This window comes from Gekko japonicus, unplaced genomic scaffold (assembly GCF_001447785.1).
Source record: "Gekko japonicus isolate JY-2015 unplaced genomic scaffold, Gekko_japonicus_V1.1 scaffold2349, whole genome shotgun sequence".
Classification (NCBI taxonomy): domain Eukaryota; kingdom Metazoa; phylum Chordata; class Lepidosauria; order Squamata; family Gekkonidae; genus Gekko; species Gekko japonicus.
In genome coordinates this window covers 182,227-195,023 of record NW_015175435.1, presented here as the reverse complement: position 1 = coordinate 195,023, position 12,797 = coordinate 182,227, and the positions used below count along the sequence as shown (strand labels likewise).

Below are 12,797 nucleotides of genomic sequence, written 5' to 3'. Positions count from 1 at the left end.
TTTTTCCATTTAAGAATCAGAACTGATGTTTGTTTAAGGAGAGCATTTCTTTAAGCATTGTTAAGTAACGCAATATTGTCACCTACTTGCAACTAAAGATGGAACAGGGGTGTGCATTCGGTCTATCTGAGCCAGGAAAAAAACCCTGCTATTGTCAAGATATTTTTTCAGCCGGATATAGATAGCTGGTATTTATTTGGCTATCCGAAATGGATATTAAGGATTTTTCAGGACTGCCTGATACCCACAGTTAAAGTGCATTTAAAGGGCTCTCAGTCTTTTTGAACACTTTCAGAGTTCACTTGCATTTTGCAGAAGACATTTAAAGGGAGCATGATCCCTTTAAATGCCTTCTTTTCCCTTCCATTGAAAACAATATAGGATGAAGGCAGGAGAAGCAAGCCCCAGGAGCTCCTGTGCTGCATGGACTACATTGCTCCACACAACTCAGGAGCTTTTGAGGCTCGCTTCTCCGGCAGCCTGGTTTAAACCAGACTGCAGGAGAAGTGAGCACAGGCAGAATCTCCTGTGTTGCTCCATGTGGTGCAGCAGCTCCTAGGGCTTGCTTCTCTAGCAGCCCAGTTCAAACTGGACTGCAGGAGAAGTGAGCCCAACCAGGATGAGCTGCAGGAGAAGCCAAGCGAGCCCAAGATCTGCGTGCAGTGGGGAGAGACCTCCCTGCCGCACGCAGATCCTGGTGCCAACTTCTCCTGCAGCACAGTGAAAACCATGCTGCAGGAGAAGCCAAGCCAGCCCCAGGATCAGGCTGGCTTTTTTTTTTAATCCAGTGTTTTTCTTCTCAGGTCTATTGGACCTGAAAAAATTAAGGACTTCTGAAAAATCCTGGATCCAAATACCATAACAGTATTGGGATCTGGGATTTTTCAGAAATACCCAATTGTTTTTCCCCCCCAATAGACCCAACCCAAAAAATACCAGATAAAAAAGATTGCATATCCCTAGACATAACTATCCAATTCATCTCAGTGTGATCAGGTAACCTAGGACCAAAGGAATTTACTCCAATAGACCCAAACCAAAAAATACCAGATAAAAAAGATTGCACATCCCTAGACATAACTATCCAATGCATCTCAGTGTGATCAGGTAACCCAGGACCAAAGGAATTTGAATACCTGTGATGTGAATGGAGTACTTATAGAGCTTTTTCTCTCACATTTTAAAGTGTCAGAAGAAAAAAGACAGCTAGAAGTTTTATGTTCACCTGGAGCGGGTATAGTTAATTGTTATATAAACATTGTGGTGTGTAAGAAAACAAGAGAAACTAAAACTAGTTTCCTTTAATCCACTGTCTGAGGTGTTTCTCTTTTGCATATAAGGATGGTAAAATAAATATAAATAAGGGATTTAATAGAAAATCTCTCTCAAAATGTCAGTACTTTAAACAGATTTCCTCATCCATGCCATGTTTAACATTTCTAGCCTCACCTGATAACATGAAAAAGTGAAAATTATGCAAGTGTAATTTATGTGTAATTTGATTCACTAGATGATTCCACTCAACTAAATATTGCTTTAAAACTTACATCACAATAAGTTAAATATTCAGTGATTTTCAGGGAAATGCATTATAGGAACACCATTTTTTTTAAAAAAAATACTGCGTAAGAGCTGGGTGTAATTTTTCTTGTCCAAATGTGGCCATGACATGAGAGAGAACCTTTGGTTGAACAATGAAAGAAACTACATGGAAACAGTATAGTTCTTAGATTTTCTTCCAAGTCATGGGTAGCAATGAGAGGTGAGACACAGCTGTACATATCCTGAGTTTGTCTGACTCAGGTTAGGGGAGCTTCCCCACCAAGTTGAGCTGATGGTCAGACAGTGGCTCAGCAGCATTTCCATCTTCCTTCCTTCCCCCTTCCCACTGCAGCTTCAGAGTGCCACATTTTGAGCTTCAGTGGGAGAAGTTTAGAAAGTGCTGTACTGAATAAAGATCTCTCCAAGCCATCCAGATAGCCCATGACAGTGGTAAGAGCCCAACACTGTTCCCTTTCAAAAGTGGAGGTGCTTTTCAACAATATGAAAATGAAAACAACATTAAAAAGTCATTTTTGACTCAGTAACACTGCAGTCAATAATTCAAATTAGTTTTGTCTTCTGACAGTTAGCAGAAGACCAAAAAATCTGGGAGATTTTATTTTATGCATGGGGTTCTGGGGACATTATCCTCCCCCCCCCCCAACATTTTACAATATGCTTGTGCTGCTCCAGCAGAGATTAGAATAGTAAAGTCTAGGGAATTGTTTACTGCATCTTTAAATATAGAGGATTGTGGTTAATGCAGTTTAGTAACTTTAAGGTCAGCTGGTTAGAAGTAGCCTTCTTGATTGGTTCTATACAGCCTCTTTTCCCCTTTGATACATTTGCCTGGGAAAACTGTTTATTGCCCTCCCAGTGTGTATGTAATCCTCTTGGCTAGCAGATGGAGAGATCCAGCACCTTTTTTACCACATGAATCACTCAAAGACTCAGGACTTTAAGGCTCCTAACAGCTCTATGGAAAGGGAATGTGAGTAAACTGAACCTTTGGATTCTTATAAGTTGAATAAAAGTTGATTCTAAACAAGTGATGAAAGCCAGCTCAGGCTGCCGGGAACAGCATAATGCTCTTACAATTCTTTCATTTACAACAACCATAGACCTGATAGATATGAAGGACAGCGACTTGACCAAGATCAGTCAATACTATGTTGCACTCATGCCCATCACATTTTTCACACTCACCATAATGTTCACCACATGGAGAAACATTTGATATAAATAAAGGACATCAGTGAAGTTTTGGCTCAACATGTGTTTTATAACTAATTCATCAACATCAGAATCTACCCCTTGTTCCCTATGTGAAAAAAATATATTGATTACCCTCAGATAGCAAAGCTGTATTCTTTATTTTCATTAAGATTTTCTGTTCTTTATACAAAGTAATCTTGGTGTGCACACATTTAACCAAATTCAGCAATTTCATACTGGTGTGAACTGTCTCTGAGTGCAAAAACTGCCTTATTTCTTTCTGTGGAGAAAACCCATTCCTCAGAATGGGAAGCTTAGGCCCACTTCCATTGGAGAGCTTGCAGAGTACATTACACCTCTGTATGTAGATATAGACTCGAACTGAGGTTTAGACGGATGCTTTTCTGCCATTGAAATAGATCTTTATGGACTCTTTGACTATATCTTCAAAAAGTGTTGGTTTTGCCCAGCGTCTTTTCTCTCTCTCTCTTATTTTTCCCATTATTACTTGAAATTCCTTTCTTCATGCTAATCATATGTTGTGTGCACCTCCGTACTTAACTTAAGCTGCATGTTCTCCAGTGTCACATACTAAACCTGTTCCTAGATTTAATTCTTTTTAGTGGAAGGCTGCATGTTTTAATGTTCTCCCACATTTTAAATGAACCTTTATGTGGATACAAAAATAACATGTAAGGGACAAAGATTCTAACTTAGTCTTCTCCCTGTCATTCTAGTTTTAGATGCGCAAAAAGCTTTGTGTGTGTGTACTAGAAAACATTAAACTGTTTTATCCCCCATCCAGTGTTCCCTCTAAGCTGAGTTAGTGTGAGCTAGCTCACAGTTTTTTAGCTTCTGGCTCGCACATTTTTGACTTAGCTCAGGAAGGATGGCTCCAGAGCAAACTAATTTATGCAGTAGCCAAATCACCTACTCACAACTTTAATGCCAGTAGCTCACAAAATAGAATTTCCCCCCAGTTTTTGCCCATCTACAGTCTGAAGTGGTATAGTACAGGAACAATTGCATCATATATAACAGTGTAATCCTATCAGAGTTACTCCAGCCTGAAGTCATGGATTTCAATAGTTTGGAGAAAGCCTGCATAGGATTGTATTGTAAGTCTACTGATCTTGTAGTTCAGGTCAAATAAATTTATATGTCATTTTTATAAATTAAACATCAAGTTAAGCAGGCTCAAGTTCTTCCCTTCTTTTTGACACTTCAAAACAAATAGTTTTTCCATTCCCAGAAGGTGCCTGCACTTAAGTGACTCTGAAAATTAAAATGTAAACAGTACTGCGAAGCCAGGATATGTATAGTGTATTGCTACATTTGTTGTCAAGGTCATTGTTCTTTTTGTCTTTCCTGTCACTGACTTGGAATTATATATGACTAGGGATGGGCAAAAACTGGGGAAATGGTTGTTCATTGGGGTTTGGGGTTTGTTTGATTCATTAACTTACATTTGATTCATTAACTTACAATGACCTTGACAACAAATGTAGCAATACACTATACATTTTCTATTTCCTGAACCAGTTCATGGTTTGTTGGGTTTGTGAGTTTGTAGAACAACCCCACCTGGAAGTGAGCCCCAAAGGCATTTAAATGCCATCAGAACCCACCACCATGGGCCTGCCCATATAAGGGCCTGCCCATATTAGGGCATATAAGGCCTATAAAGGCCTTCAGAGCTCACTCTCAGAGCTGATGTGGGCCAGCCAGACTGTGGGAGGTGGGCTCCAAAGGCATTTAAGTAAGTAAGCTCTGATGGCATTTAAAATCCTCTGGAGCTCACTCGGGTGGGGCTGTGGGCTGGTGGTGGGCTCGGCATTTAAATGCCTTTGGGGCTCACTTCCGGGTGGCTCGCCAGACCTGGAAGTAAGCTCTGAAGGCATTTAAATGCCTTCAGAACCCAAGAACATGTCTCACACGAACCTCACAGACCTCCATGAAAAACATGGAGGTTCATGGGAGACATATTCTCCCGAACTCTTGGTTTGTGAACCACAAACCAGCCTGGTTAATGCTCTAACCAGGGTTCATTTGGGAGTTTGTGCCCATCCCTAGATATGAGTGTTCTGTTTAATGAACATACAATGGCATTGTTTTCACAGATCCAGGTAATAAGCTTTGGCACTGAACATAACTGGGACTCTCTTGAAATCTATGATGGGGGTGACATGACAGCACCAAGGCTTGGGAGTTTTTCAGGTATGTACACAATTGCCTCTACTGGAGAGAACACAACAGAGTCTAATCAAAGCTTCAGGGTTTTTAGGGCATGTACTTTTTCAGTCAGGTTTATTAATACCTATTAAAAGCTTTGAATTAAGTGCTATATAAATGCTACGTACTATTGTTGTGATTTACCTGACTTCAAACACAGGTTTATAACAAGCAATGCTTTTGGGGGTTTGTCTTGAGGCCAGGTCATGTGGTGAGAATTTGGACTGGGTATATCCATGCAAAGTTTGGCATAAGAACATAAAGTACAGCCTGCTGGATCAGACCAGTGGTCGATCTAGTCCATCATACTGTCACATGGTGGCCAACCAGCTGCCCTGAAGGAAAATAAACAGGATGTAGAGGCAAAGGCCCTCTCTTGATGCTGCCTCCTAGCTCTGGTATGTAGAGGTTTGCTGCCTCTGCATGTGGAGGCTCCCTTCAGTCACCTTGACTAGTAGTTATTGATGGGCCTCTAGTGCTTTCTACAATGGTCGGAGCACTCCACCTATCCTTGGCTCATGCTGACACATGACTGAGGGGTGGGAGTATTCCTTCCCTCAGTCGTTCCACTGCTGTGGAGGTAGGACATGTTACAGCATGTTTTCTAAAGACTTTTTTTTTAGTATTTTTGTGGTTGTGGTATCATTTGGTGAGCTCATTCAATGGCACATTTCAAAAAATGTACCAAATATGGTATCAAGATCACACAATCTGATGAACATTCATTCATCTTTGTGTCCTCTGTGCAGTCCCACGTGGGATTGCTTCAGAGCAGGCCTGCCATGGAGGAGTTTTCTACAAGCTTCTAGAATCTACAGCTGAGTGCTCCCCCTTGGTACAGTGGAGCTTCAAGTTCTGTTCCCACCCAAAAGATTAAGTGATGAGGGGAGGAGGGAGCACTCTTCCCTCAGTCCCTTTTCTGCCACTGTGGAGAGAGGACGTGTTACAGCTTCACAGAGATTTCTTCGATGGAATTGTATGTTGTTGTTTTTCTTACCGGTTTCGGACTATACTAATCCCGATGGCACTTTTTAAGAAATGCCGCAATTACAGCACAAAAATGGAGCAAAACAATGAACGTGACCAGTGCCTCATGTGCTTAGGTGAAGGACACAATACCTTCTCTTGTCAGGCATGTGGCCTCTTTACCCCAAAAGTGCGACAAGAAAGGGCTCTTCGCCTCAAAACAGCTTTATGGGAGCAGTCATTTGGCATTCCCAAAACTGTGGATTCCACTCAGAAAAGGACCAGAACCCCTTCAGTGGTCTTCGTTGCCGTAGCACAATCAAAACCCAATGCCGGAGGTGCTGCACAGACCCCGAGAGCAGCTTCTGAATTGCCTATAAAGAAAGCAAAAAAGAAGTTGATACACTTGACTCTGTTGACTGCTGATAACAAACCAGTGCTGACTTGATATTGAAACCACCTATCCAGGACCTGGTGCAATACCAACAGTCCCTTTCTCCTTGAGGTCGATCTCAGATTTCCTTGACATCTCTACAACATCAGAATGGCTCACCTCACTGTTGATTATTGTCATTGACTCAAACGCAACCTTCAGCATCTCCATGTTGCTCTCCATCAGGATCTCCTCCAACCTGAATATCCCAATCTCTTCTACATTATATCCCTAACAGTTGACATTGTAGCCATTCTTCTGATGAAAGCAGAGTGCATTTTCAAAAGCCTCATACTCCTTCCCTTTCTATGGCCTTGAAACAGTACCAATCCTCAGATGAGGACATAATTGAATCAATCACCCCTGTACAGAAGGCTTCATCTAGTAATCCAACATCATCCTCTGAGGCGAACACCTTTCAGATATCACAATGGGGTCTGTTTCCCCCATGGTTTATGTCCCTATGGAACCAGTGGAATCCTTCCTCCATACCTCAGTGGCAACCATCTTTCTGTTGCACCAGCTCTGTCATTAGATCACGGTCATCCAAGAGCCAGGACACTATAAACTCCTATGCAGATTCTGAGACTCAACCAGAGAAAGAATTAAAGAATGATTCAGAGTGTACTTTCATTCTCTCACATGATGATGTTGGGGGGGACCCTGCACATGTTTCTCCAACTGAAGACCTTAAGTTGTATTCTGAACAATTTGTTAGAATGGTTAAGCCACTAGAGATTGAATACATGTCTCCAGAACCAAGATTTGTAGACCCAATTATGAATATACTGTACTCAAATGACCCTCGGCCAGTAGCCCTTCCAGTGGTGAAAGGTGCTCTAGAAATCACAAGGAACATATGGGCTAAACCAGCCTCCAGTCAAGCCTCCACTAGAAAAGTGGAACACTTAAATAAGATTAGAGAGGAAGAATGTGAATTCCTATTTCAGCATCCCCCAGCCAACTATTTGGTGACGAAAGTCCTCCTGCCCACACAAAGAACAGGAATGCATTCAACTGCCCTTGGTAAGAAGGGTGGTAAATTAGAGATCCTAGAGTGCAAGGTCTACATGTCAGGAGCCTTAGGTGTCCGCAAGGGTAATTTTAAGGCAGTTATAGGTTTTTATCAGATCTATTTATGGGAACAAATGTCTCAATACATAGAGGCCCTCCCGGATGACAAAAAAATCAGGCAAAGCAGAGGTGATCGAATTGGGAAAACAGGAACTTAATGTGTTATGCCATGTGGCAGATGCATGTAGCCAAACTATGGCCTCAGCAATAGTTATGTCATTCATGGTTAAGAGCTTTGGATCTACCTCCATACGCTAGAGCCCATGTAGAAGGTCTTCCCTTTGAAGGAAAGAGCAGACGGATGTAGTGCTTGACAGTATCCGTAAGAGCAGGTTGACAGCCAAGTCCCTGGATATCACTTCCCAGCAAGCTGGAAACTTTAAACCCAGGTACTTCCCCAGACACAATCAACAGTACAAATCTGAGAAGTCGTACAGATTTCAACCCACACAGAATCACCAACCCCACTATCATACCCCCTTCAACTTCCAGAACTAACCTTGATGGCAACAGCCTAGGTAGAGAGGGTGACAGGGGGCACAATCTCCCAGAGACCCCTCATCTAAGGGAAGGGCACCCCAGTGTCTGGGTAGATTCCCACAGTTTTCTGATAGGCTTTCCTTGTTCACACACCATTGGAGTTCAATTACAGAAGACGTTTGGGGTTTGCGTATAATAAAATTTGGATACTTCCTTGAATTTAAATCCACTCCTTATTGTATTGATCTTCGTTTCAAAGGGACTACTTCCAACTTGCTTCTACACCATGAGATTCAGCATCTCCGAAAAAGAGCTGTGTAGTTGCTACCCCCCTCAGAAGAGTATAGGGGTTTTTACTCCAGCTAATTCTTAATAGACAAAAAGGGAGGTTGTGTGACCTTTGACCTGAGGAAACTGGGCTGCCCAGCAGAGCCCCAGCAGAGCCTACAAGGAGAACTCTCCCTGCAGGATCAGCTGCTTTGTGGGCTTTGTTGGGCAGTCCAGTTTAAATTGGGCTGCCTAGCAGAGCCCCAGTGGAGCCTGCTAGGAGAGTTCTCCCCACAGGATCAGCTGCCTTGCCAGCTCTTTTGGGCAATCCAGTTTAAAGGGACCACCCAAAAGCCGCCTCTCAGCTGTTTTTTTGCTGCTTTGCCACTGCTTTTCTCTTCTCTGTATTTTCTGCTCAGGTCTATTGGACCCGAAAAAAATAAATGAATCAGGATTTCTGAAAAATCCTGAATCTAAATACTTTACTGGTATTGGGATGTATTTTTTTTTTTTGGGGGGGGGAATCCTGAATTTCTTTTGGTGCCAGTTTTGGGGGGGGGGGAGATTGCACACCCCTACTGTTGTCTCATTTTTTACCTGGTGAAGAAACCATTGACGTCTGATGATGACATTGAGAAAGTCAGGCCCTCAACTCCAATGGTCCCTGTAAAAAAAAAAACCAAGAAAAATTTGAGGTTGGCTCTGGAATGCCTCCCAGTGCTCCAATGTTCTGGCAGCCTTCTTGATATCCTTGTCCTCCCAACCCAATGTATATCCTCCAATGGGATGCTACAGACCATCAGCAGATGTGGTTCCATCCTATGGGTCTGAGGCCTGCAGCCCTAGACTTTGAGGAAAATATCCCAACTTTTCTTGGAAAATATTCCAACTGAAATCAGTGGAACTTGCTATGGAGAAATAGACAAAGGAGCAGGTTGTATATCTCTCCCCCATCTTGTGTATTATCTTTAAATAGTGTCAATATAAGGACTGTAGTCCTAGGTTATGTGTTTATCAATATATGCTAGTTGCTTATGTGATTGTTGTTATAATACAGAAAATGTTTTGTTTGGGCAACAATTTAAAATTTTCCTTCTTTTAAAGTGACTATGCTGCAAAGATCTTCTTATGGTAAACTAGATCTTTCCTTTGGGGGGGGGGCAGGTACCACAGTGCCAGCGTTATTGAACAGCACTTCAAATCAACTTTATCTGCATTTTCATTCTGATATTAGTGTGGCAGCTGCTGGTTTTCACCTGGAATACAAAAGTAAGTTTTTGTGAGTTTTTTTAAAAAACATAATGTCTATTATTAGAATGTGATACATGTAGTGACTGGTGGACAGGGCTTTTTAAGTTGTGTCCCCTTATTTATGGAATGCCTCCCCAGAAAGATGCATGATCTTTAGGCATCAGGTTTAATGATATTCTGTTTCGCAAGAGTTCTCCTGGATGCTGCCAATTCCTGTTGTAATTTATTCTCCCAAGCACATCCACCAAATGAAGAATCATATTGGGTTTAAGAAGTTTAAATGGCTAATACAACATCCACATTAATTGTTTAATATTTTAAAGAGTGGGATGTATCAGGCAGCCCATTGGGCACCATCATTTGGACTCCAGACTTTGTCATTGATTTATTGCTGGCCTTCTTCATTCTTGCCTGCACATGAACTGTGTCAAAATATGCCAGGTCTCACCCCCTTCATCCAGTGTGTCACACAGATAACTAAGGATCTGGTTGATGCTGCGCAGCACCAAATGCATTCCCTGCCAGCCCACCATATAACAAATGAAGATGTGTTATAGGAATGGGTGTTCATCATATGATGCCTCAAGGTGCTTGCCAATTCACCCTACTTATATTGAACAATCTGCCCTATTCCTGCCATCACTAGTTATGGTCTAATCAGCCCAAGGACTAGGCTTATCCCACCTTCAAGAAGCTCCATAAAGCAGAGGAAAAATGATTCCTTAGCAGGCCAATTATAGGATGCCCAGAATTTTTGCTTGACCCCAAGGGACTGGCTAATCTCAAGAATTGCCTCACAGGAGAGTGGGTGGATTAGAAGCGCACAATAAATGCCTGTGCAGGAGAGTACGGCCAGCCATGATTTGTCTGATTTTCAGAGGGGCTAGTATGATAAACTCTGTCCTCTTCAGTGGGTGCTTTATTTTTATTATATTTGATTCAGTCTTTTTTAAAGATTGTTTTAATGCTGTATGGTTCTTTGTAAGCTATCTTGAGTATTTTTATAAATTGATAAGATAAAAATGTTTTCAAATATATCCAGGATTTTCCTCCCCATTTCTGTAGCTTTGTATGTGTACATTTGAAGAATATAGGCTGAAAGTGATATGAATAGTTTTGGAGTAAAACAGTTACGAAAAAATCAGCTCTAAAATGCTTATAGAGAGATCACAGTGAAGTTTTTCATAAAGATATAATAAATATAGCACCACAACTGGAAACAGAAGACTCCTGACAAAAGTCTTTTATATACAATTATATACAATTTTGCTTTCAGGTTAACAGTTATGCAGACACATTTTAAATAATTGTCTTTTTTCTTTAAGTGCTGCAAGGTGTGAGTGAGATATCAAAAGTGCTAAAGATTACAGCAAGACAGTGTAGGTGAAATACTCTGAACACTCTCAAGCGCTTCTTTTTCTCATTTTCATTATCAATGGGCACTTAATGGAGCAAGCATTTCTGAGTTATGTACATGTAGGTCAGAAAGCTGGCTATTTTATGCAAAAAAGAGATCTTCCTCAAAATACACCTTTTCCCAGTTATGAACCCCCCTCCCCAGGTAGTACAACATTAGACCATTGTATAACTCTTGTCCACTTGGTGGTGAAAAATTCTGGAGAAGCCCGAAAAAAAACTATTCTGTGCTTTCCTTGACTTAAAAGGGGCCTTTGATTCAATTCCCAGGAATCTCCTATGGGTAAAATTGAATAAGATGGGAATAGATAAACAACTACTTTTCCTTATCCGGAAACTATATTCTTCCACCAGCTGCCAAGTAAGATATAGAAACTCAGGTTTATTAACATCTAAGATCCTTACAAATCGAGGAGTCAAACAAGGCTGCATTTTGGCACCCTATTTATTCAATCTATTTTTGAATGATTTGAACTCCTCTTTGAGTGTGATTGATGGTCACTGCCCTAAACTGGGTCTTCAACATTACTGGTCCCTCTATTACTGTATGCGGACGATGCTGTAGTATTATCTTGCACCCAGAAGGGCATTAAGTGTCTTTTAACTGCATTTACATTCTAGTGCGAGAACAATTCCTTATTGGTAAATTTTGAAAAATCTAAAATTTTGGTGTTCTCAAAATCTTGGAAACGCTTTAACTGGTGCATAAATGGTAACAGTATTGAACAGGTGAAACATTTCAAATACCTGGGTGTTCTTTTCCACTATAACAATAGCTGGACAGGCCAAAGGAAACACGTGGTAAATCTGGCCAAATGCAGCCTATCCTAGGTTTTTTTACGTGAAGGGCAACCAATTTGTCCCCGCTGCTGTATGAGTTTTCAATGCCAAGGTTGTGTCCCAAATTCTGTATGGGATCCCCATCTGGATTGACTCCTTTATCCAACATGTTGCACAGATCCAGGCAATGTTTTTGCAGCATATCCTAGGAGTACCAAATTGTGTAAGCTATGCAGCTATGTGCCTGGAGACAGGACAACATCTGCTTGAGACCAGAGCCTGTCTATCAACTTTAAAATTTTGGCTACATCTCCAGAACAAAACCCAATAGCTATATTCACCTGCTATTATCAGAAACATTCACATCCAATTGGACAAACTCAGTTCTGGAAAAAAAACAATCAATCAATTGGCATCCCCCTTGACTCCCTGCTTCTGTCAGGTGAATCCCAATTTTTCAGGTCCTTGAGGCAGAGAACGTTCGATATTGAAAAGCAAACTCTCTGTTCTGGATTCACCCCTTCCCCTCTGAAATTTAACATAACCCCGAGAAATGGGTTTATAGCTGATTATTTTTCACAGCTCACCGCTCCATCACTAAGACGAGCTTTTATGTTAGCACGTTTTGATGCCATACCATCAGAGGTCCTTTACGGTAGATTTACCAATACTCCCTACTTTGCAAGGACCTGCTCATGTAACAGCAGGAACCCAGAATTGATTGCTCACATCCTAGAATTTTATAACAGGATTCGGGATGTTTTAATCAGCCCCTTCCTGCACAGTAAGCATAGTCTACCTGAAGAGAGACTTATAGCTTTCCTTTTATCAGATCTTTGCCCTCACATTACCTTCTCTGTAGCACGATTTCTTTTTATTGCTATGAGGGTAAGAGAATACAAGGTCAACGCCCTGGTGGGTTGACTGTTTTATATTCACATACTTATATTTTTATATGCACCTTAAAATGTGACCCATGTTGTATTTTAACTATGCCAATAAAGGTTGACTGACTGACTGATATTTTTCTCTAGATCATGAAAAAGAAACAGGCTTTGGAGTAATTCTGAAATGGAGATTAGAGTTCTACAAGTGGAGACCTGCAAGAAACTTGCAGGATGGTTATCCTATTCCTCACACT

At 41.3% G+C, this 12,797-nt stretch overlaps 1 protein-coding gene across 1 annotated transcript in view; it reads left to right on the top strand.

Moving 5' to 3' along the window:
• Positions 1 to 12,797, top strand: part of LOC107122710 (CUB and sushi domain-containing protein 1-like) — a gene marked incomplete at both ends in the record, with an annotated part of 269,905 nt that overhangs the window by 85,315 nt on the left and 171,793 nt on the right. Inside the window, 2 exon segments of the mRNA XM_015425844.1 lie at positions 4,878 to 4,974; positions 9,374 to 9,478. Of these exon segments, the coding sequence (XP_015281330.1) occupies positions 4,878 to 4,974; positions 9,374 to 9,478 (202 nt within the window).